Source organism: Mastigoproctus giganteus, chromosome 1 (assembly GCF_048544385.1).
Source record: "Mastigoproctus giganteus isolate SK-2022 chromosome 1, ASM4854438v1, whole genome shotgun sequence".
NCBI classification, from domain to species: domain Eukaryota; kingdom Metazoa; phylum Arthropoda; class Arachnida; order Uropygi; family Thelyphonidae; genus Mastigoproctus; species Mastigoproctus giganteus.
The window spans coordinates 245,968,777-245,996,037 of record NC_143575.1 but is presented as its reverse complement, the minus strand read 5'-3'; the positions used below and the strand labels follow the sequence as shown (position 1 = coordinate 245,996,037).

The 27,261-nt window shown below is 37.4% G+C and overlaps 1 protein-coding gene across 1 annotated transcript in view; it reads left to right on the top strand.

Moving 5' to 3' along the window:
- kl-2 (dynein heavy chain 2, axonemal kl-2) overlaps positions 1–27,261 on the top strand; it is a 1,174,416-nt gene that overhangs the window by 840,935 nt on the left and 306,220 nt on the right. Inside the window, exons 55-56 of the mRNA XM_090369487.1 lie at positions 6,907–7,048; positions 24,635–24,824. Of these exons, the coding sequence (XP_090225613.1) occupies positions 6,907–7,048; positions 24,635–24,824 (332 nt within the window). The remainder of the gene's footprint in view (positions 1–6,906; positions 7,049–24,634; positions 24,825–27,261) is intronic.

The window sequence follows — 27,261 nt, the reverse complement described above, 5'->3', positions numbered from 1 at the left end:
TAGCCTTCCCTTACCCTGAAGATTTTATACTGTGGTTTATGCTCCACTACCACTGTAAATATACCTCTCATTCATTTTATTAATTCCCCTCAGGAACTTGACCACGTCAGTCAGTTTACCTTAAGATGCCTAGTTGCCTAACTATGCAATTGTACAAAGTTCGAAATGTACAATTGAACTCCATATTTACTAAAAGCCTCGCAGAGTTTTGAAACATCTAAATATAGGAAAAACAATTTATGCTCCTCATCAATATGGTCACTCATCTCTCTGAACCTTCTCTAGAACCACAGGGGCTTATATCTGGTGAGTATGGGCTTGGCACACCCAGGATCCTGAGCTGGATATCATCATTCTTGATGATTCCCCTTCTACTTCTCTCTCTCTCTCTCTCTGGGTAATTCAGAAATTTTTTTTTTCGCTGGTGCAGCATAAGTCTCAGGCTTCCTTGCACCATATAGCTAATAATAATAATAAAAGTTCATTGTCTTTTTTTTCTCAGCCCTCAGATTTCAATACTCCAAGTGTAGTCATCAGATTTCAATATTCTAAGTGTGGTCTCACTTATTATCTTGACATTACCTTGAGAAAGAGGAGGAAAAAGAATAATGACATTTCTTTTCCTTCTCTTTTTCCTCTTTTTGGTCTTCTCTAGCTTAAAATCTCTCCCCATTCTGTCAAATTCATCTGCTGCTTCTATCATTCTCCCACCTTCACTAATCACTTGAAACTCTTTGACTTCTTCTTCATCTCTTTGAACTTGATTTTCTCTATTCCAGCATTCCTACCAGTGAGGTAACTTTGATGATTTTAATATTCACACTGCAGCTGGCTTCCATTTTCTAGTCACATGGACCCAGCTAATCAAGATGCTGAGACTTTTGAAATTACCATTGACCTTGCACAGATTGTTTGTTTACCTACCAGAATACTAGGCAATTCTAACCACATAATGAACACTCTTGATCTTTTTCTCACAAACAACCCTTCAAAGTACATGAGTGAAGTGAGTGGGCCTCTAGGCACTTCAAATCACAACTTGGTGGCAGTCTCTTTTCCAATGGATGGTTATGGATCCCTATATGTAGCCAAGTGGTCAGGAGCGAGAGTGCAGTAGCACATGCTCTTTGAGTAGACCGGGGTTCAAGCCCCTGACTGCTGAATATGGTCGATCTGCCAACCCGCACTGGACCAGCGTGGCAGACTAAGGTCCATTTCCCTCAGCATGAATTGTTGAGGAGGCTTCCATCCTTCAGTGGGTTGATAATGGCTGCACTTTACTATATAGCCTCAGTTACTTTTGAAACAGAGATCAGTTCAGTTCAGTCTTCTCCAATGGAGGCTTTCTCTTCTGTCCATAATCAACCTCATGTTGTTTACCATTACAAAAATGCAAAATGGGATGATCTGCAAGATGTGTTTTTTTCTTTTCCTTCGTTGGAGATTACTGTTTCAAATGTTCCGATGTCAACGTCTACTCAGATTGTGTCAGTAAATTATTCTTGTAGGGATAAAATCCTTTATTCCACACATTTGTGTTCCTACATTGTTTTCCTACATAAGGCCTTAAAGCCTTAAAATATTGTCCTTTATCTAAACCTTGGTTTTCCAATAAATGTGCTAAGGCAGTTCAAGATAATGTTGCATATCGCGTTTGGCTTATATCCAAATGTCCAGGTTCATTTTCTGGCTATACCAAAGCTTACAACAATTAAAGCAGTTATGATATCAGTCCAAACTAGATTTCGAACAGGCTAAGAGGAGAAAACTTGCTTCTTGCCCAAATGGTAGTCAAGTATTCTGGTCTCTTGCCAAAGCTACTTGCCACAACTTTTGCCCATCTCTGTTCCCACCTCTTTCAAGACCAGATGGTTCTATCGCCACTTCAGCCAAAGATAAAGCTGGCCTGCTAGCATCCTACTTTTCTTCCAACTCGTATATTATGATCTCGGTAAGCCACCTCCTACCATTCCTAGGACACCTTCATTCACTGCCTCTTGTCTTCTGTCAAAAGGACGTTAGAAGGATTTTGATCAATCATGATGCTAAGAAAGGTTTAGGTCCTGATGGTATTTCTCCACATGTTTTCGAACCCTGTGTTCCTGAGCTGACTCCTGTTCTGTGTTTGCTTTTTTTTTTTCACTTTCTTATTCCAATGGTGTTTTCCCTTCTGCTTTGAAATTTTCTCATATCCAGTCAGTTCCTAAAAAGGGTGACAAAGCCCTCCCATCCAGTCATTGTCCCATTGAACTTACTTCTACTCTTTCTAAAGTAATGGAGAAATCAATTAATCACCAATTCTTAAATTATCTAGAAACCTTCCATCTGATCAATAATTGCCAGTAGAGATTCCGTCAGTGTCAATGATGGAAATTACCCATCTAAGAACAAATTCAATGGAAAAGTTTGGTGAAACTCAAGCAGTTGCTCTTGACATTTCAAAGAGTTTTAGATGGTGTTTGGCATAAAGGTCTTCTAAATATGCTTCCATCTTATGATTTGTTTATCGAGATTTCTCTCTGACTGCTCACTGCGACTAATGGTAGATGGCTCTCTGTCTTCAAACTTCTCCACTAATGCTAGTGTTTCCCAAGGTTCAGCTCATTCTCTCAGTCTTTTCCTCTTGTATATTAATGACCTTCTTCCATTGACCAGAAATCATATCCATACTTTTGCTGGCTGATGATAACACATTTCATGCACTTTCCAGTTTGAGAAACCTTGCCTTGCACAAACAGCTTCACCTTCTTGAATATCCACCATCAATTCCTTAAATTTTATTCTCCAGGGTGACAAAGATAACTTAGTTGATTTCAATCTTTCTAAAACTCAGTCCTGTCTTATATCTCGCAAAAAAAAAGATTCTTCTACTCCTATGCTTTCTTTGATGATACTTTGATTTTTAGGCAAGATTATATATCTCTATTGGGGATTACCCTGACTTCTAATCTCTCTTGGCCAAAGCACATTACAAATATTGCTTCCTCTGCATCTAAAAAAAATGGGTTTTCTCCTTGGCATTACTTTTCTCCTGAACAGCTGATCACTCTGTACAAATCACAAATTCACCCTACCATGTATTATTGTTCCCACATCCAGGATGGTGCCTCCAAAACCCCTCCCAGGCTTCTAGACTCCATTCAGAAGAGGACAGTTAGGTTAATTAATGACCCATCTCTAGCAAAGTCTCTCCACTCTCTGTCTCAGTTATTTTGTTTGTGCTGTATTGTTGACTTCTATAATTCCCACTCTTTCTTTTCCAAACCAATCTGAACACATACCACAGCCAAGTCAGCATCCTTTTTACTGTACAAACTCACAGAACAAACTCTTCTTCTTCATCATTTATTTCTTCAAATTTTATTTTATTGAACAACTTCCCCTCATACATATATCCTGAAAATTACAATCTACAAACATTCAAGTCTAATGTTATCAAGTATCATCTTTAATCTTCTCAACCATCAACCCATGCACAGTACTATACTAAGTACTACAGCTTCTAACTCCTCTCATGCTTGGATTTTTCAAAAAAAAAAAAAAAAAAAAAATCCTGAGCTGTCATGGAACTTGCCTGCTCTGCTTATAGAACTTCATATAATTATTATGACACAATTATACTCAGGTGTTCATTTTCCTCTATTCTGAGTGTAGAACCACAACTGATACAGTCAGTCCTTGTATAGCACGATAGTTGTGTTCCTAGAAACCCTCGTGCAATGCAAAATCGTACAATATAAACAACAATCCTTATGGGAAAAATAGGGTTAGGTGCCGACCACCCAAGATTGAACACACATTTGTAACCAAAACATTACCAAACACAATAAAAAATCGTAATAAAATATTGCTAATGCTTTTGCTTCTATCATAAGCAAACTTGTTTTTGTTTGATTTTCTGTCCAAACAGATGACAGCCGTTCCATCTCTTCCAATTCTTTGTGTAATGGATTTTAATTACACTTTGAGTTGTTCCGGCTATGAAAGTTGTTTTTATTTTCTCTGCGTTCTTTCTAATTCTCGGCGTTGCCTCATTTAGGTCTGTAGCACGTGCAGTATCACATGGTCTTTCATTTCGCTCAAAGCGTTTCACAATTTCATATTTTTTCTCTATCGACAGAGGAGGACTGGCCATAAGTCTTACCGGGGAAACTCCGGTGGGCTGGAGGCCGGTGTGATTTTGGCCATAAACCATAGTATGAGGCCGCTATAAATTTTCCCGGGTAAGAATTTTTGACCCAGTCCTCCTCTGTTGATCGATATTGCTTTTCTTTTTCTCTCTGAATCTGCATGGTCTTCATGAGGATGCTTTCTTTTCACACCTTTTAAGTATTTTACTCATTTTTAGGGAATAAAGCACAATTACAAAACGAGGAGGCACACTTGATACACATAAACAAAGCTGCGCGCGTGTAGCAACTGAATAAACAACACCGTAAAGGCAGAGATACACTATTAACACCTCACATTTTACTAAAGCACATTTCTAGAGGTTACTACCATAAAACAATAAAAACAATTTTAAGTTGCGTTTCTGCTAGTGGAGTCTGTTATAAACTGGTAGTAAACTCGGTCTAATTGCATTTGCAATTACAGTCAGTCCTCATATAACACGTGTTTGCACTACAAATCCGATCATACACAATTTATAAATAGTTGAACGGTATCTTATATAACACGAACCAAATTCGCTTATGCATGATTTGCCTTTGTGTTTACAAGAAATGGCAGTCGAACGCGGAATCACCCCAACCGAATGCAACACGATAGGAATGAAGAGAAGATTCTGAAAATGTATTTGTTTTTTCTATCAGTGAAGGGGAAACACATTTCACCATAATAACGTAAAAACCAACACAATTCCACCAATCAGTATAATCACAAATGCAATTAGATCGAGTTTACTACCAGTTTATAACAGATTCCACTAACAGAAACGCAACTGGAAATTGTTTTTATTGTTTTATGGTAGTAACCCCTAGAAATGTGCTTTAGTAAAATGTGAAGTGTTAATAGTGTATCTCTGCCTTTACGATGTTGTTTATTCAGTTGCTACATGCGTGCAGCTTTGTTTATGTGTATCAAGTGTGCCTCCTCATTTTGTAATTGTGCTTTATTCCTAAAAATGAGTAAAATACTTAAAAGGTGTGAAAAGGAAGTGTCCTGGTGAAAACACTGCAGATTCAGAGAGAAAAAGAAAAGCATTATCGATAAACACAGGCAAACTGGGTCAAAAATTCTTACCCGGGAAAATTTATAGCGGCCTCATACTATGGTTTATGACCAAAATCACACCGGCCTCCAGCCCACCAGGGTTTCTCAGGTTAGGCTTATGGCCAATCCGCCTCTGTCGATAGAGAAAAAATATGAAATTGTGAAACGCTTTGAGCAAAATGAAAGACCATGTGATATTCCACATGCTACAGACCTAAATGAGGCAATGCCGAGAATTACAAAGAATGCAGAGAAAATAAAAACAACTTTCATAGCAGGAATAACTCAAAGTGTAATTAAAATCCATTAGATTAAGACACAAAGAATTGGAAGAGATTGAATGGCTGTCATCTGTTTCGATAGAAAATCAAGCAAAAAAACAAGTTTGCTTACAATAGAAGCAAAAGCATTAGCAAAAATTTTATTACGTAATAGTCTTAATAAAATACTTACATATTTTATTACGATTATTTATTGTGTTTGATAATGTTTTGGTTACAAATGTGTGTTCAATCTTGGGTGGTCGGCTCCTAACCCTGTTTTTCCCATAGGGCCTGTTGTTTATATTGCACGATTTTGCATTGCACGAGGGTTTCTAGGAACACAATTATCGTGCTATACGAGGACTGACTGTATACCGATAGCTGGAATTGTGTTGGTTTTTACGTTATTATGGTGAAATGTGTTTCCCCTTCACTGATGTAAGAAACATAAATACATTTTCAGAATATTCTCCTCATTCCTATCGTGTTACATTCGGTTGGGGTGATTCTGCGTTCGACTTCCATTTCTTATAAACACAAAGGCAAATCGTGCATAAGCGAATTTGGTTCGTGTTATATAAGTATATAATATTGGTGTTTTGATACACCATAGACACTCTTAAAAAAACTACAAAGTAGTTGTTGTGGACATCATTTGCTCTTTCTCATATTGTGCTCTACCTTCACGACGAGTTGCCATGATACTGCACTACCTCAAATAAGTAACGCTTCACTAATAGAGAAGGTTATTAGTGAAGCGTTACTTATTTGAGGTAGTGCAGTATCATGGCAACTCGTCGTGAAGGTAGAGCACAATATGAGAAAGAGCAAATGATGTTCACAACAACTACTTTGTAGTTTTTTTAAGAGTGTCTCTATGGTGTATCAAAACACCGATATTATATAGATACTAAACTCTTAAAGTGTTATACCTTGTGCATTTAATTATTTTAAATAAGTGTTATATAAGATATCATTGCCCTATTTGTAAATCGTGTGTGATCGAATTCGTGTAGTGTAAACACGTGTTATACGAGGACTGACTGTACATTAATGTTGGATTACTGACATGACTTGCCTTCATTTATTTTTATACATTATTTCCATTGAACTTATAATTTCATATCACAAGCTCTCTCTCTCTCTCTCTCTCTCTCTCTCTCTCTCTCTCTCTCTCTCTCTCTCTCTCTCTCTCTCTCTCTGCCCCACACACACAGATATTCAGAAATATACTTACTTGTGGTTTGTGTGCCTACATATTGATTGGGTTTTTTAGTTGATAATAATAATACATATATTTAAATGTATTATATGAAACATATAGTGAACATACTCTAAAATTGTTTACCAAGTTAAATTATTAATAATATCTCAGATTCTGATTGTAATGCTTACCTCTGATTATAATTTCTTCTGTTATTTTTTATAGGCTTTAGAATCTCTTAACAAGAAAGATATAGGTGAAATTAAGAGCTATCCAAAACCTCCAGCTCTTGTGGAAAAAGTAATGGAAGCAGTTATGATTCTTAGGAATTCTGAACCTACTTGGGCAGAAGCAAAACGTCAACTTGGTTACTATATAAATATCAATATTACACATAATCTATAATATAAATATCAAATAGGGAACCCTATTGGAGGTAAAAACGTACTCCAAAAATATAGATGCTGCTTAAAACAATTAAAAGCAGTTATGGTTACTGTACCTACTAAAACAAAGACTTGGTTCTCAGTATGGTTAATCATAATGGGGTACATAATCATATTGAGCAGATTACCAAACATGCATCTGTAATCTCGGTCATGTTAAAAAAGAATAGTTTCTGATACTTAGAAAGATTTTCAAATATGATAATTGTTTAATAATATTAACTGTAGTCCAATGACTTCTGGTTATTTGTCTTACTAATCTAATATTAAAAATGTCAAGAGCTTCTGAAGCAAGAACACACCTCACTTCCTGTTTTATTAGATGATCAATATAGCTGAAAGAATTTTACTCAGTTTAAAAAATGATCTTACTCATCCTGAAATGCATTCCAGTTGAAATGCCTGTTTTTTTCATCTAAATAAAATGATTGTAAACTGAACTTAATTTATTTATTATTACTACAGTAAGATGAATTATTTGCCTTTTATTTGTCTTCCATTTGCCATTTCCCCAGTTGATAGAGGCCATGTAGCACTTTAGCACCTAGTCTCCTTTCTTAAGAGATTAAAACCCATTCTTTTGCCTTTAACTACTCCACCTCTCTCCTCATCATCCTACTTAGAACTCTATAATCACTCCCTTATAATGCTTCCTCTAAAGGATAGCCTTGTGTATCATCTGGTTAATCAGTGAAGATCGGGTCTAGAATATTCTTGCACCCAGTAGTTTCCCTAATATATTGATACAAATAATAGTCATCTAGTTGATTTAAAAATTTTGTTCCTGATGGTGAGCTCCCCTCTCACTTGCTCAAGTCCAATCCATTGAACTAATAAGACATTTACCCTTTCTTTCCCATTCTGTTTATATGTAGAGGTTCTCATCATAAACTTCCAATTTTCTTGTCTACAGATTACTCCCACTTAATTATACCTTTACTACCTGACACATGCACACTATTGTTATTTGTTTTTTTTTTTTTAGGAGCATTAGCAACTAAGGCCATATTGCTCCGGGGACATGCGGTGGTCATTCCCTGACCTTTCCACATCCTCCGTATTTGGCGGTCACAGGCTCAAACCCTGGTCTAATCAAGAAGTGTGTGCTACGCACTGCCGCTCCTATCCACCTGGCTATGGAGGCACCACACACACACACACACACACACACCTTGAGGTTATTTAAGCTTATTTCCCAAGCATTACCTTTCATTCATTTGAAACATGCTACTCTGGCACATCGTGCCAACGTTTGCCCTTACAGGAACAAACAAATCTCAAGATGTGTGCAAGTGTTGCTTTGACTTATATCATCAGCTGCACACTTCTCTGTATTACCCCCTTTCTCCTTCTGCTTAGGTAACAATTTTCATCAATCATCATTAATAGTCAATAATAGCAGTAATCATCAATTTTTACTCCTGCAGAGTGATTTCTTGCTTGTGATTTCACCCACCTTTCCTGCAGAGTGATTTCACCCACCAAGTGAAAAGAACTTAATTAATAAGTAGTAGCTCTTGTATCAAAGGTACTGGTAGAGAGCAAGGAAGGAAAGTAACCTTTCTTTATTTTTCTTATTTAATAGACTAACTCCTACTAATTTCGCTTGGTCACTCCCAGCACTGCTCCTGACTCCTCATGGTGGGGCCGGTAACCTTGGCAGAAAAGTTCATCTGCCAAGGGCTAAAAAGAGCCAACATGGAACAAAATATGTTTCCCTCTTTAGAACCGACAAGCTGTCGGCCAGAGACAGAACATGAGCATGACTCTTCTCAACCAAAGAGGTTAAAAACCATTTCCTCTGCAACCGAGTTTCCTGCATTCTTAATAATGCATTCATTATCAGAACAGCCTCTTAGTAAACTATCACCTTTTTAATCCACAAACACTTGAAAAGTATTGCAGGGTCTCCCAAGATGGTTAAGAGACTGCAATCAGGAGACTTACTTGTAGAAACTGTCAACCGCAGGCATTCTGAAAACTCTTACAAATGACAAACTTTGCTAAAATTTCAGTGAAAGTTACTCCCCATGCAACCTTAAATTCATCTATGGGTGTTATATCAAGTTGGGACATTTTGAATGTGACAGAGGAAGAAATTAAAGAAGAGCTTCAGGAAAAAAACGTAATTTCTGTCAAAAGAATCATGATCAAAAGAGACAATATACTCACACCTACCAGAAATATTATTCTCACTTTTAACAGTCCAAACCTACCCTCATCAGTAAAAGCAGGTTATCTACTCTGTTGCATTTGTCCTTTCATTCCTAATCCGTTGAGATGTTATAAATGCCAAAAGTATGGCCATTCTCAAATGGCATGCAGAGGGAACCCAATTTGTCCAAACTGTGGATCCCCTAAACACGGTCAAAGTGATTGGAGTTCCACAAAAGATATGACCTGTCCCAACTGCTAAGGCAACCATCCCGCTTACTCTAAAACAGGTGTGTCAAACTCATTTCTGTCGCGGGCCATTTTGTGTAATGGTATGATTTTCGCAGGCCGCATAAAATTTTCTTAAATATTATATATCGATTCAGGATTCAGTAGCATAATCAGGATAATTAAAACTCATATGTAATTAACATTTAAATTTTTATTCAGATCTACAGAATACAAGTAATTTTGAATTTAGTATGTATAGTGAAGAAATGGGAGTAAAGTGGCTGTTGGTGAACTGGTAACCAAAGGAGCGCAAGGCAGCCAAAGAAACACACCTCTATTAGTTACAATTTATTAGGAAACGTTTCGGAAATTGCTACAAAGACTGAAAATGGATTTTGTAACAATAACAATTTCCGAAACGTTTCCTAATAAATTGTAACTAATAGAGGTGTGTTTCTTTGGCTACCCTGTGCTCCTTTTGTTTTAGTATATATAATTGTTATATTATTATTTTTATTTAAAAATTAAAATTCAATATATTGATGAAAATAATTAATTCGTTTTCCTGGAAACCTGCCAGCGTTTACTCCTACTAGTTTTTCAACATCAGGAGTCAAAGACTGGGAACATACAATTTTCAGTATGTCGGAAATATGTTTATTTGTCAATCTCGATCTATACGCCGTTTTATTTAATTTCATACATGAAAATAATTGCTTGCATAAGTATGTACTCCCAAAGTAGCACATAATTTGCATAGCAAACTTTTAAATTTCCGGATATTTTTCACCTAAGAATATATTTTTGGAATTCCTACTTCTTGACATTTGTCTTTCAAAAATGAATCATTTTGGAAATCAGTTAATTCCAGTTGAATCAAAGTGGGAGCTTTTTCAATTTCAAATGAAAAAGGTCCAACAAAAAGAGAAAACATATCTTCTAACTCTTTAAAATCATTAAAACGCTTATCGAATTCATTTTGATTTCCTCAATTTTGTCACAATATTGTGAGAAAGAGCAATTTTGATTTTGTGTTTTTAACTGCTCACAAGTAGGAAAATGGGTCAAAACGTCTTTTTTTAAATTATTTTTAAACAACGTTAGTTTTTGTACAAAACTTGCTATTGTGTCGTACATCTTATTAACTTATTTTTACCTTGCAATTAAATGTTAAGATTATTTGAGGTGGCTTGTAATATCAATTAAAAATGCCAAATCCTTAATCCATAATCTTCTAATCTAATCTTCTATTCTAATCTTCTAATCCATAATCTTCTAATAATCTAAGTGACCTGCCATTTAATCAACCTCAATTAGCATTAGTAAAGGCACATGATGCAAGAAAACAAGCTTATATAGCTCATTTCATCCATCCACTTGATCTAAATGTTTGTATAGTTCTGCCTTGAATCTATTTAAACTATGAACTTCTACGACAGATGGAAGTTTGTTCCAGCAATCTTGTGGCCTTTAGCCACAAGAAAGGCAAACTTTCGCAAATCTATCATACAACTGTCCTTCCTCAATTTGAATTTATGCTCTCTCAGGCGATTATACTGAACAAGAGGAAGAATCCCATCAGCATTGAGCATGCTCAAACCATTCAAGGCTTTATTCACCTCAATCAGATCACCTCACAGGTGCCTAGTCTCCAGGCACTGTAATTTGCAAAACTTAAGCCTTTCTTCGTAAGAGCAACCCTTTGTTCCATTCACTAATCTTGTTACCTTCTCTGTACTCATTCCACCAACTCTACAACCTTCTTAAAATGAGGCCTCCAGATCTCTATATAGTACTCAATATAGAGATCTGGAGGCCTCATAGACCTGGAGTACTATATAGAGATCTGGAGGCCTCATTTTAAGAAGGTTGTAGAGTTGGTGGAATGAGTACAGAGAAGGTAACAAGATTAGTGAATGGAACAAAGGGTTGCTCTTACGAAGAAAGGCTTAAGTTTTGCAAATTACAGTGCCTGGAGACTAGGCACCTGTGAGGTGATCTGATTGAGGTGAATAAAGCCTTGAATGGTTTGAGCATGCTCAATGCTGATGGGATTCTTCCTCTTGTTCAGTATAATCGCCTGAGAGAGCATAAATTCAAATTGAGGAAGGACAGTTGTATGATAGATTTGCGAAAGTTTGCCTTTCTTGTGGCTAAAGGCCACAAGATTGCTGGAACAAACTTCCATCTGTCGTAGAAGTTCATAGTTTAAATAGATTCAAGGCAGAACTATACAAACATTTAGATCAAGTGGATGGATGAAATGAGCTATATAAGCTTGTTTTCTTGCATCATGTGCCTTTACTAATGCTAATTGAGGTTGATTAAATGGCAGGTCACTTAGATACTTCTGTTGCTGACAAATCACCAGTTTTTATTTGTTTCTGTGGCATCCACCTTTTTGTTTAGTGACTCCAATTCTTATACTACCAGTTTCATTGTAATGGGCGCCTCCATAGCCAGGTACGAAGGAGCAGCAGTGCGGAGCACACACACTTCTTGATTAGACCGTGGTTCGAGCCCATTACCACTAAATACGGAGGATGCGGAAAGGTCAGGGAATGACCACCGCATATTCCGGGAGCAATATGGCCTTAGTTGCTAATGCTCCTAAAAACCAAATAACAAACAGTAATGTCATTGTTTTGCATTAGATGCCATGTTTATTTCCTTATGCTCTTAATATAAATATGGTATCCTCAAGATGACAGCTGATAATAATATCCGTTTGATATATTGAGATTCAAGCTGAATGTAAGTAGTTCTTACTTATTAAATTTTTAAAAAATATTTATTTTTTCAATGCAAAGAAAGTATGAATTATTAACAAATGAACTTCATTTAAATGTATTAGCATTAGGTATGGCATACAATGCAAGAAAGGAAGCTTATACAGCTTCAGCCAAAAAAAAAAAAAAAAAAAAAAAATTTTCCTTGAATTTATTTATGCTATCAATTTCTGCAATAACAGTTGTAAGTTTGTTCCATCAATCTACAACCTACAAGCTAAATGCAAATTTCTACACATCTGTTCTACAACTGTCTTTTCTCAATTTGAATTTATGCTCCCTCAGGTTCTTAATCTGAGCAAGAGGAAGAATTCCATCAGCATTGAGCTTGCTCAAACTAGTCAAAGCCTTATACACCTCAATCACATTACCTTGCAGATGCCAAGTCTCTAGACTTTCTTGGTAAGCCCAACCTTCTGTTCCACTCACCAATCTCATTTCCCTTCTCTGTACTCGTTCTAGCAACTCCACATCCTTCCTAAAATGAGGCATCTGGACCTATATGTACTACTCAGGGTGTGGCCTGACCACTGCCTTATACAAAGGGATAATCACCTACTTATCCCTTCTAGAAAAATGATTGCATATCATCGACAAGACCCCATGAGCTGCTCTGGCAACCTGTCTGCACTTCTCAGAAAATTTTGTATCTGACTTCAAAATTACCCCTAAGTCTTTTTAATTCTCCACTACCCTGAGTGTAGTTCCGCTCAGTTTTTGCTTGACTCTGCTACCCATATTCAGAACTTTGCATTTGTCAATGTAAACTTCAGTTGCCACATCTCAGCCCATCTAACCAACTTTTCTAAATCCTGTGGAGGTAGCATACTATCATTAACAACCCTGCCAAGATTTGAATCATCTGCCACCTCGGACATTAAGCCTGATATACCTTCATCAATATCATTGATAAATATAGAAAACAAAATGGGGCCCAACACCGAACCCTGGGGTAACCCCACAAATAACATTAGCCCACTAAGAGTCCATTGATTACCACTCTCTGTCTTCTCACTCTTAACCATCCATTTATCCATAGCAGCAACTTATCATAAATATCATACTGCTCCAATTTGTACTGCAGTCTTCATGTACAACAGTATCAAAGCTTTCCTAAGTATATGATATCAAAATTCTTTTTTGCATCCCGTTCTTTTGTGACCACGTCATAATATTCAGTCAGATTGGTCAGACAAGACTGCCTTTTAATAAACCTGTGCTGTGCCTGAACTATAACTGCAGCCTTATCTAGATGATCCTGCAAAGATTCTTTAACCAGTGACTCCATTATTTTCCCCTGAACAGAAGTTAAACTAACAGGTCTGTAATTACTTGTGTCATCCTTTGACTCCCTCGTTTGTGAATTTGGGATACATTTTCACATCACCAATCTCTGGGGACCACCCCACAATCCAAGGATGCTCTGAATTATGGCTAATGGTTGGCTTATTTCCTTTGCTGTCTCCTTTTTTATTATTATTATTATTATTATTATTATCATTAATAATATCCATATGATGCAAGGAAGCCTGAGGCTTATGCTGCACCAGGAAAAAAAAAAAAAGTTCCCGAGTAACCCAGAGAGAGAGAGAGAGAGAGAGAGAGAGAGAGTCAAAAGTAGAAGGGAATCACCAAGAAAGAGAAGAATGATGATATCCAGCTCAGGACCCTGGGTGTGCCAAGCCCATACTCACCAGATGTGAGCCCCCAGGGTTAATATAACTAGATAGAATCCACCCCACGTGCCTTAGTTATGTTTAATTCAACAATTTCTTCTACACTTTTGCTTTCAGTTATTACAAAATTGTTTAGCTCCCTGTTAGAGTTTGATACATGTCAGGCCTACACTTCCTGCAGAATTCCTGATATGTGAGTGTAGATGCAAATTACTCATTCAGTCAGCTACCTGAGCAGCAGCAGCATCAACAATCAAACCATCAATATCAAGTGGACCAATCTGACTCATCCCCTTCCTTCTAAAGTTTACATAAGTAAAAAAGTCTTTGTTGTTTTTCTTTGCATCCTGTGCCAAAGATTTCTCATAGTATGCTTTCACTTACCTAACCTCCTTTGTGAAGATTGCAGACTAGTTTACATCTACCATAGGTTTTTGTGCCGCCTGATAATTTATATGTATCCCATGCATTTTTATTCTCTGCTATAAATCTTATTAGTTCATCTGACATCTGTTTATGCTTAAACCTAGAACAGAATTTCTTAGTTGGTATGAAAAGCCTAGTAGCTTCCAAGATTAATTTCTTGAATACTTCTCATTTAGAATTTGCTGTTAGTAACATCATCAGTAGGTCCCACTGTATAGAATTTAAAAACTGTGTGAGATCACTGTTGTCACCTTTATGAAAAGAAAAACCCTTCCCTTTACCCCTGATGGTTACATTCTTAAGTAAATCCAACATGAGTACACTGTGATCACTGCCACTTAGTGGTTCTTTTATCTGAAAATCCTTAATGCATGTATATAATTACTGCTTATAATCAGATCAGGAGTATTACTCCCTCTGATTGCCTTTTGAACATGGTACTGTAGAAACAATCATCCACTATATCCACAAAATTCATGCTATAGTGTGAGTAACCAACCCACAAGTTCCAATCAATATCTGGTAAGTTAAAATCCCCCATTATAAGACATTATGATTTACTAGTCCACTCTGTTTCTCTGTGTAGTTGTCATTCGGCATATAACACACTGATACTCTCATTTTTATTTTTATCACACCAAACTGATTCAACATTGCACTGTCCTCGCATGCAACTGGATGCCCTGCCTTAGTTTTACGTGTTTCTTAACTAACAGCATAATCCCTCCTTCCTTCTTATCCTTTCTGAACACATTATACTCCTCAAATTCCATTTCTGCATTCCTTATATCTGTGTGACACCATCTCTCTGATATCCCAACAAAAAAACCCTCTTGGATGTCTTGACCAGCACTTCAAATTCATCAAATTTATTTACTATACTCCTTTCGTTGGTGCACATGCAAGTATACATGCACCTGTTCTTACTCTTAGTTACCCTGACACAACCCATGTATTTACTTGTTCAATGATGACTCCCAGCAGTTCTTGAAATCCCCAGCACCTTGCTTTCTAGGCTCCCACTTATTCCAATATAAGCAGTGCATATAATCACTTTTACCTCTGCCTGTGGCTACTGTTAATATATATCAGTCTGTGAATCTCTCCACCCACTAGCAGTTTTCCAACCCACCTAACACTGCTTTGATAGCTTGAGCAAATAGTCTTACACCCTTTCTGTTCTGTGTCCCATCCCTGTAGAAGCTGTCTCTCCTGTTAACAAGCACAGACCACACCAAAAAAATTCTACCCAATGAGGCTTTCACAATCTCTCCAGGGCCGAATTGATTGACAGGGCTCTCATCTCATACTCCCTCCTGTTGCAGAGATGGGGGAAACCCCTGCTGCCGTTTGACTCTAAACACTCTACACTCCTTCCTGTTGTGTCTGGGCAGAATTGCAAATATTCACTAACCTAACTCTCAACTTTTTTTTTTTAGTATGAGTAATTAAGAGACTATTAACATATAAATGAATATCAGTTAGCAGTATATAATTTATAGAATAATATTTTAATGCAGGCTTTGAAATAACATATAGATTGTACTTATATCTGTTTACATTCCAGTTTCTGTCTTTGGAGATGCTTTAATCCTTTTGTTGATTGTCGTCCAATTTTTGTCCAGAAAGCTTTGGGCCAAGTCTGACCTTACAGATGACACCATTATTCACACATCGATCTAATTTTTTAATATCATTTCTATACAAATGCCACCACCAAAACAATGAATGCACAATTTGTCTGAAACTCAGAGCATTCTCTGACAGCTGTTATATCTAACTAGTCTCTCATTAGATAATGGGTGACTGCTATTAGTAAAACATATACTGATTGTGAGTAATGTATTTAATGTGCACAATGTTGAGATGCTTGTTATTTAGTTTTTAGGAGCATTAGAAATTAAGGCCATATTGCTCCGGAATATGCGGTGGTCATTCCCTAACCTCTCTGCATCCTCCGTATTTGGTGGTGACGGGCTCGAACCCCGGTCTAATGAAGAATCGTGTACTATGCACTGCTGCCCCTTCCCACCTGGCTACGGAGGCGCCTTGTTGAGATGCATATAATTTTTTAATTATTTCAGGTGCTACTTTGAAGTAATATCTCTGCAGATTTTACCATTGAGTGGTAAAATTTACTATACACCTCAATCAGATCACCTCACAGGTGCCTAGTCTCCAGATGCTGCAACTTGCAGACTTAAGCCTTTTTTTTGTAAGCACACCCCTTTGTTCTTCTCACCAATATTGTTGCCCTTCTCTGTACTCATTCTAGCAACTCTACATTCTTGCTAAAATGAGGCCTCCAGACCTGTATACAGTACTCAAGGTGTGGCCTGACCATTGCCTTATATAAGAGGATAAACACCTTGTCTCTGCTAGCAAAATTTCTACATATCCATTGACAAAACTCCATGACCTGCTCTGGCTGCCCATCTGCACTTCTCAGAAAACTTCATGTCTGACTGCACAATTACCCCCAGGTTTTTTTCATTCCCCACTTCCCTGAGTGTAGTACCACACAGTTGGTACATTTCTCTTGGGTTACTGCTACCATATCGAGTACTTTGCATTTGTCAACATTAAACTTCAGTTGCTACTTCTCAGCCCATCTAGGAACCTCCGTAGCCATGTGGGAAGGAGCTTCTTGATTAGACCGCGGTTCGAGCCTGTCACCACAAATATGGAGGATGCGGAAAGGTCAGGGAATGTCCACCGCATATCATGGAGCAATATGGCCGTAGTTGCTAATGCTCCTAAAAAAAAAAAACCAAATAACCAAATCGCAGCCCATCTGCGTAACTTTTCTAGATCCTGTTGCAGTAGCATACTTGCAACAGGACAAGCCCTCATGGTCAAAAGTCAATGCCACCACTAAAGCATTCCCAAAGATGAGATTAACAGAGTATATGTACAACTTTCAAATTATATGAAGATATCAGTTCATTTTCAAGCTTAAAAATTTCCAGTTAATTTCCAGTTAAACTTACACATTTATAACCAAATAGTGAATCCTAATAATATTATAAAATGAGCATGTTTTACTCAATCCATGTAAAAATTATATATACATATATATATATTATAAAGCTGTTAACTACTTACAAGTAACTGATCCCCGGAAATTGTGTTGTACGGGCTTGACACACCTAGGGTCCTGGATATCATCATTCTTCTCTTTCTTGGTGATTCCCTTCTCTCTCTCTCTCTCTCTCTCTCTCTCTCTCTCTCTCTCTCTCTCAGGGTAATTCAGAATATTTTTTTTGCTTGGTGTAGCATTAGGCTTCCTTGCTCCATATAGTTAATAATAATAGTAGAAGTAGTAGTGGTAAATGATGCTAGATTTGATTTCAACCCTTCTACACCACATGGAGGAACGCTGCCCCTCTATGTTACCAGGCAGTACTAGGTGGTAGATGACTCTCATCAAATGGTGAAATACTATCACTTTGCTTATTGGAGGCTTGCAGTGGTGCAACCCATGTTTAGTCTCTATAGCTAAGTTCTGGTCAACCCTTCACTTTCTCTTCCATCATGCAGCATGATTGATGACTTTTGAAGTTATGATGAATGTCGAGGCGAGATCCATATTCCTTACATTTCGAGGGTACAGCTCTAAAACGGTGTTCACAGGCTGGCCGCTAGTTAGTACACTGGACCGAACCTATTGGTAACTCTAGGAGGCTTCCGGACCAGCTAATGTATAATCTTGCTACCTCTACTCTGCCAGATAGTGACTGGAGGGAGACCGAGTAGTGTGTATGCGGGGAGCATTGTCGAGGCCACGTTATGTCAAGGATCTGGGTATATTTTTACCACGTGTACGCCATATCCAAAAATTTCATTACTTCATACAGCATGTCCCACCCACTTTTTCTTACTATTGAGTACACCATGAATTGTCAAAATAATAGAGCAAGCTTATCTGCAAAAAGATCTAAACCTCCCAAGCACATCCTAATTCATTTCACAAATATACGTGGTCTCAATTCTAATCTCAACGGTTTCATTTCCACTTGCAGTCTGCCAAATCCCATGTACTTTTTCTGACAGAATCTCAGTTATCGGTTGATTCAACTACTGCTCATCTTAGATGCCCAAATTATTCCCTGTATGATTCCTTTCGCCTTAAAGGTGGCACTTGTGCATATGTCCGTTCTGATATTCCCTGTCAGAGACTTGTCTATTTGGAATCTCCTCTCTTTGATCTTCTCTGGCTTAAAATCTCTCTACCTCATTGTGTCAAATTCATCTGTTGTCGCTACCGTTCTCCCAACTCCACTAATCACTTGGAGCTCTTTGACTTCCTCTCTTTGCAACTTGACTTTCTCCGTCCAACTTTCCTAACAGTGAGGTAATTTTCCTTGGTGATTTTAATGTTCACAACTCCAGCTGGCTTCCGTTTTCTAGTCACACCGACCCAGTAGGTCGAGATGCTGAGGCTTTTGCAATTAGTAATGACCTAGCACAGATTGTCCATTTACCTACAAGAATACTGGACAATCGTAATCATACAGCCAATATGCTTGATCTTTTTCTCACAAACAACCCTACTAAGTACACGATCGAAGTGAGAGGTCCTTTAGGCACTTCAGAACACAACTTGGTGATTGTCTCTTCTCCAATGGAACCTTTATCTCATGGCTATTCCCAACCTCGTGTTGTTTGCCATTACAAGAAAGCAAAATGGAATCACCTGCGAGATTTCTTTTCTTCTTTTCCTTGGTCGGATTACTGTTTCAAAACTTCTGATGTCAATGTTTGCTCAGATCGTGTCAGTGAAATTATTCTTGCAGGAATGGAATCCTTTATCCCACACTCCACTTTAAAATCTCGTCCTTTATCTAAACCTTGGTTTTCTAATAAATGTGCTAAGGCTGTTCAAGAGAAGAATGTTGCATATCATAATTGGCTTGTTTCTAATTCTTCAGTGTCATTTTCTGCCTACACCAAAGCTCGCAACAATTGTAAAGCAGTTATTAATCAGTCCAAACTAGAGTTTGAACAGGCTAAGAGTAGAAAACTTGCTTCTTGCCCTAATGGTAGCCGAGCATTCTGGTCTCTTGCCAAAGCTATTGGCCGCAACTTTTGCCCATCTCTGCTCCCACCTCTGTCCAAACCAGAACCAGATGGTTCTGTTGCCACTTCAGCCAAGGATAAAGCTGACCTGCTAGCATCCCATTTTTCTTCCAGCTCATGTATTAATGATCTTGGTAAAACACCTCTCACCATTCCCAAGACACTCCATTCAATGCCTCCTGTGGTCTTCCGTCAAAAGGATATCAGAAGGATTTTGATGAATCTTGATGCTAAGAAAGCTCCAGGTCCTGATGGTATTTCTCCACTTGTTCTCAAAACCTGTGCTCCTGAACTTACTCCTATTCTTTGCTGCCTTTTTTCACTTTCTTATTCCAAAGGTGTTTTTTCTTCTGCTTGGAAATTTGCTCATATCCAGCCAGTTCCTAAAAAGGGTGACAAATCCCTCCCATCCAATTATCGTCCCATTACAATTACTTCTACTCTTTCTAAAGTAATGGAGAAATCAATTAACCGGCAACTCTTAAACTACCTAGAAACCTTCTGTCTAATCAACGATCACCAGTATCGATTCCATCAATGTCAATCCACTGATGATATTCTGGCTTATGTTATCCATTTATGGACTAATTCAATGGAAAAGTTCGGTGAAGCACAAGTAGTTGCTCTTGACATCTCAAAGGCTTTTGATCGTGTTTGGCATAAAGGTCTTCTAAACCAGCTTCCATCTTATGGTTTGCCAACTGTTTTTAGTACCATCTGCCATCACCCTCTGTTCGCTCACTGAGGGTGATGGCAGATGGCTCTCTGTCTTCTAACTTCTCCACTAATGCCAGTGTCCCCCAAGGTTCAGTTCTTTCCCCCCCACTCTTTTCCTCTTGTATATTAATGACCTTCTTCCATTGACTGCAATCCTATCCATAGTTTTGCCGATGATAGCACATTGCATTCCACTTTCCATTTTGAGAAACCTTGTCCTGGTCAATCAGCTTCAACTTGTTGAAAATCTGCTACCAATTCCTGAAATGCCAAACTTCAGGTAATTCTCCAGTGGGGCAAAGATAACTTAGTTGATTTCAACCCTTCTAAAACTCATGTTGTCTTATATCTCACAAAACAGATTCTTGTGCTCCTATGCTTATCTTTAGGGACACTCCGATTTCTAGGCAAAATGATATATCTCTTTGGGGAATTACCCCGACTTCTAATCTCTCTTGGCAAAAGCACATTGCAAATATTGCTTCCTCTGCATCTAAAAAACTTGGTTTTCTCTTTCGCTCTCAGCGTTACTTTTTTTCCAAACAGCTGCTCACTCTGTATAAATCGCAAATCCGCCCTGCCATGGAATATTGTTCCCACATATGGGGTGGCGCCCCCAAAACCTCTCTCAGGCTTCTTGATTCCATTCAGAAGAAGGCAGTTAGGTTAATTAATGATTCATCTCTAACAGAGTCTCTCCACTCGCTTTCTCATAGATGTACTGTTTCTGCTGCATGCCTCTTCTACAGATACTTCCATGGGCACTGTTCTTCTGAATTGGCTTCTATAATTCCCGCTCTCTCTTTCAAAACAGTCCGAACACGTGCCGCCAACATCTATTTACTGTCCAACTTCAAACCCACAGAACCAACTTTTCATCTTCCTCATTTATTTATTCAACTGCCGTTTTCTGGAATAACCTTCCTTCATACGTATTTCCTGAAAATTATAATCTACCTAAGTTCAAGTCCAATGTCAACAAATATCTTCTTTCATCTTCTCAACCTCCAACCCAAGCATGGTACTAAGTACTATAGGTTCTAATACCTCTCGTGTTTGGGGTTCACATAAAAAAAAAAAAAAAAAATTATCAGTCCATCCCCTCTAAGAGTTTATCTAGTTCTTCCTTGAATTTATTCAGACTACTCACCTTTACAACCTCAGATGGGAGTTTGTTCCAACAATCAACTGCCATCTGGCTAAAAGCGATTTCTGCACATCGAACCTGCAACCATACTTTCTCAATTTGAATTATGTCCCCCTTATGTATGTATTCTGAGCAAGAGGCAGGATTCCATCAGCATTCTGATTACTCACTCCATTCGCAGCCTTAAACACCTAAATCAGATCTTCTTGCAGGTGCCTAGTTTGCAGATGCTGCACCTTACAAACTGAAGCCTTTCCTAGCAAGAACACCCATTAGCTCTCCTCACCAACCTTGTTGCTCTTCTCTGCACCCATTCCAGCAGATCCAAGTCCTTAAAATGAGGCTTCCAGACCTATATGCAGTACTCAAGATGGCTAATGGTTTTCATACCTCTTTTGCTGACTTTCTTAATATAACTGTATAGATTCCATCTACCCCATGTATATTTAGCTTCAACAATTTTTCTCATTTAACACGAGATCATTCAGCACCCCCACCAGAATTTGATGCACTTCTGGTATCCCTAAAAATTTCCTAAAGATAAATAATTTGGATCCAAACTGCCTTGAAAATAATTTAATTTTCAAACGAGATCCTAAGCTTAAAGTGTGCAAAAACAGTATAGAATAATAGAATTTAACTTTTGTTTATGATGAGATTTATATGATGTGCTCACTGTTGGGCATTGTTATCAATGTATCTTTAACAATTTTACAGTAGAAGTTCCCCATTGAGGATTATGGCAATTCTATCATGATCTCCCTGAAAAAAAAAAAAAAAATTCTAAGTGATTTTGAGTATCTTACTAGAAAAATTTGCTTTATGTAAATTTTTGAAACTTGTAAATATTCACTGTTGTATAAATTGCAGAAAGTTACAGTGTGTTCCAAAATAATGTGTATATGGGTCCCATGCCATTCAATTGACAAAACTGCAATCAGCAAGATTAAGGTCCAGTAGGAAACAGGGGTTGGGAAAAAATAGTGATGATGGTTACAACAAACACAAAAAAAAAAAAAAAAAAAGTAAATTTTGTGTTCCATTTACACAACGTAAAAGTGATAATAAAGTTTCATGGAACCAAATATACATATATACATGCATTCACTTTCAGCATTTATTGAATGTTTAGAGAACATAATAATGGGTAAAATGAATGTTAATTTACATTATCACAACACAGGAACTCCCCGACTTACGTAACACTTGACTTACACAAATTCAACTTTACATATGTTTTTACCAGCCGGTGCAAACTGCAAAAAATATGAAAATGTATTTTGCATCTGTAGGGATAAATGGATTTATCATGAAAATATCATAATGTAAACCCAATAACATGTTTTTTTGTTTTTGTTTTTTGTAATTTGTTCCAAGTCCTTGGAAGTTGAAAATTTTGCTATATTACTTAGCTGTTTATCTCTCTAAAAGATCATATTTATAATGGAGCATTAGCCTTTCATTGTTATCACATGTTCCCATTATAAGAATAAATTTTGAATGCCTTTGTGATATTTTTCTAAAGCACTTTTCTGGAGGTCAGACCAAAAAATAATAAAAACAATTTGCACTTTCCCGTTTATTGGGCTTTTCTGTTCGTGCAATCTATTATAAATGGATAGTAAACTCGATCTTATTGCATTTGCGATAATCGGTATAAATTTTCAGAATGTTCTCTTCATCCTATTTACTTATTACAATGGTGAAGGGAAAGGGACCAACGGAAGTGCAAGTGCTAGCAGTGCTAGGAAATGAAACAAAACTGATTTAGAAATGAAAATTATTAAGAAGTACGAAGCAGGACAAAGTTTGTCATCTATTGCATGGAATTAGGTCTCACTGCTTCAAAAGTGAATACTATTTTAAAGGACAGGGCACATATAAAAGAACATCCAAGGACAGTGCACGTATAAAAGAACATGTATAAAAGATTTTTTTTTTTTTTTTTTGATTTGGTAGTTGGCGCATCGGCTTCTGTGGCCATATTGCACCTCCCAAGGTTTTTGCAGTACTTTGATCCAAGCCCGAGGCGGGAATCGAACCCGCGACCTTTGGGTTGCCGGGCAGGTACTTTACCCACTCGGCTAGCCTGGTCGGCATGTATAAAAGTTGTTAATAATATGGATGGAAAATCAGATTCAGAAGCAAGTGCCGCTGAGCCCAATATTGTTATTTGTTTTTTTTTTTTTTTTCTTTTTTAGGAGCATTAGCAACTAAGGCCATTTTGCTCTGGGGATATGTGGTGGACATTCCCTGACCTTTCCGCATCCTCCGTATTTGGTGGTCACAGTCTCGAACCCTGGTCTAATCAAGAAGCGTGTGCTACGCACTGCTGCTCCTGCCCACCTGGCTATGGAGGCACCTCTGAGTCCAATGGCCATTCAAGCAAAAGCAAGAAGTATTTATGAAGATCTTAAGGATAAGTATGGCGAACCCCAACCCAAGTTCATGGCAAACAACTGGTGGTTTAATAGGTTCAAGCATCGCGCTGGTTTCCAAAACATTTAAGTATGTGGTGAAGTCGCCACTGCCAATTCTGAAGCTACAGAGAAATTTTGTGATATGTTGGAAAAAATTATTGATGAAGGTCAATAATTTTTAACGTTGAAGAGACTGCTCTGTATTGGAAAAAAAATGCCAGATCGAACATACATTGCCAAAGAGGAAAAGACAATGCCAGGTTTCAAGGCTTCAGTAGATAGGGCCATGCTCTTACTTGGGACTAATTCAGTGGCAGATTACAGATTAATACCACTGTTTATGTACCATTTTGGAAATCCTCGTGCATTTAAGGGCATCAATAAAGCCACCCTACCTGTGCATTTCTGATCAAACCAGGGAGCATGGATAACAATATCTCTTTTTGAGGATTGGTTTAAAGGCTGCTTCATTCCCGAGATTGAAAAATATTGTAAAGCCAATGACGTTCCTTTCAAGATTTTGCTTCTATTAGATAATGCTCCTGGATATCCCAGGCATCTTGATGATTTCAATTCGAACGTGAGACTCATATTTCTACCGCCGAACACAACTTCACTCATCCACCCTATGGATCAGGGTGGATGAGTGAATTTTGAATTCGCTCATCATTTAAATTCAAAATGATGAGATCATTTTGAATTTCTGTAGATGATAATAAAAATTTATCTTTTTATTTACTTTCTGTAGTTTTCTGGGGAACACATTGCACATTGCTCATACTTGTAAAATTATCATTCTGAACTTCTCTAATAGTGTTCATTTTTGTGAATTATTCTTCACATCAGTCCAGTCCTTTTTATTTTTCAGGAAGTGCCTTTTTTATTCGAGAGTTAGTAAATTATGAGAAAGAAAATATGAATGATCAGATGCTAATCAAAGTTGGAAAATACATCACTCAAGCTGATTTTGTCCCTGAAATTATTGGGAAAGTATCTACAGCAGCTAAATCACTTTGTATGTGGGTGCGTGCAATGCATACATTTGGATTAATATTCAGGTTGGCTTTTCATTTATCTACTTTATTTATAGATGATAAAAGATGCAGTTATTTTCATCTAACAATATCTTTGGTTGCAAATTTTCTGGTTTTTTATGTTTGTTTAGTCTGATTTTCATTTACATGTTGTCTGTTTGTAAATCATGAAGGATAATGAAAGAGAGCTATAAAACCTTATAAAAATAATTTTCATATTCTAGATTTTTATGTCCTTTAATGAGGAATAATAGGATAAAGTCATAATACAATAAACCCTCACTAATCCAGAATAATTGTGGGGAGAGGTCATCCAGATTAAATGATAATCCTGATTAGTGAAGTGAAAGATAGCCCTAAAAGATATTAAAAAAAAACCTAGAACACAAATAAATAAAAAATTTAATGATATAGATAGTGGTGATGAAATTAAATAAAAAAATATCATTGTAGATCCTTTATTTAAAAACTATAAAAAGACATTACATTTATCCATTGATAGAAGACTCAGAAGTTGTACAGCAGAGTTTCAGTTTACCAGGATCGGATTAACCAGGACACTTTAAGACACCAAATAAAAAAAAAATCAACTGGAAATCATAAAATTCAAGTAATAAATAGAATATGTATAAACAGATGTTTTGCAAGTTGTAAATAAGTTGAGATCTGGATAAGTTGACAATGGAAAGAGAAAAAATGTTTAGTTTGTTTTAATGCATCGTTGTGTTCTGTTGCACCGCAAAAAAAAAAAAAAAAAAAAAAATCATTATTTATGTCAGGAGTGTCAAATTTTTTTATAATAATATTTTTATTGTTTAGAAATCGCGAAAATGATGGCTAAATTCAAAGGAATTATGCTTCAATTGAACAAAAACTTGAAATTATTCAAAAGTTTGAAAACGGTGCATCCATTACATTTTTAATGAACCGTTATAATGCTGGTAACCAAGCCATGCGTGACATCGTAAAAAATAAAAGGACACTATTAGATTTTGCAGGAACATCATTAAAGGCATGACAATCAGAAAAACAATGAAACCGTCTATGTACGAGGACCTCGACAAGACAATGATGTTGTGGTTTAGCCAATAATTATATAAACCCATAATTTGTAAAAGAATAAGGAGAAGTTTACCTCAATGTGGTATGTAGAACACTTCTGTATGATACTCCCCAGAAATTAAAATGAATAAAACATGAATTCAAAATAATTTAATTAAATTGAAAAAAAAATTAAAAAAATCAATTGAACAGAATTAAAAAATAATTACAAAATAATTAAAAATTAATTTCACAAAGTTTTAACGTAAATATGAAAAATGATTTTTTGAGGTAAACTTCTCTTATTCTTTTACAAATATTTAAATCAATGTAGAACGTATTGAGCATCGTAGCTCTGGTTTATACTAATAAACCCATAATATACAGGGTGTTTCAGTTAAACGTTTCAGAACTTCTAAGAGGGGTAGGGTACATCCTGACAACTCGAAATCATATAGCAATGTGGGGTCGGAAATGCTTTCCTGAAGCGGTGTTGTACACAGAAGCACCATAAAGAAAAGAGACCGTAAGTGAGAAATCGTTTTAATAATACATGAAAAGAAGCAAAAGGTACATGGATTAAAGTAAGTGTTCGAAGTTTCTTCCACGGGCTACAATGCACGCCTCACATCGACGCATGGACATCCGAACATTCTGGAATACTCCAGGCGAATTTCGAATTTCTTGAACAAGAACGCCAGGTTAGTAGGATGGATGATTACACGAACGCAGAGTTAGCCGATATGCATTTGGCATACGGGGCTGCAAATTGTAGTGGGCCAGCCGCACAGCGTTTGTACGCGGAACGATATCCGACGAGGCGTATTCCCAGTCATAATTTCTTTGCAAGACTGCACCAGAGGTTAGCTGAGAGAGGTTCATTTGAAAGAGCTGACAGGGACAGGGTAAGAACAGCACAGACTCCAGCCGTCGAACAGAATGTGCTGCAGCATGTACAGGGGAATCCAAGAACGAGTACACGAAGTCTAGCAAACGCAGTCGGGGTTTCCCATTGCAGCGTCTGGAGGATTCTCCGAGAACAAGACATGCATCCGTTTCACGTGCAGCGTGTCCAGACACAGCAACCGGAGGATTATGCACCTCGTATTGCTTTCGCACAGTGGTACCTTGGAAAATGTGCTACAAATCTCCTTTTTCCTGATGAAGTGTTGTTTTCCGATGAGGCATCCTTCACAAGGGAAGGAATTTTCAACACGCATAACGACCATATCTGGGCGGTCGAGAACCCGCATGCAATACGACGTCGTGCAGCACAGATTCGATTTTCGGTCAATGTATGGGCCGGTATTATGGGAGATCACCTCATCGGACCTTACCTGTTACCGTGTCGTCTAACCGGACCTATCTACTTGATCTTTCTGCAGCAAGTATTGCCACAACTTTTGAGAGATGAACAGAT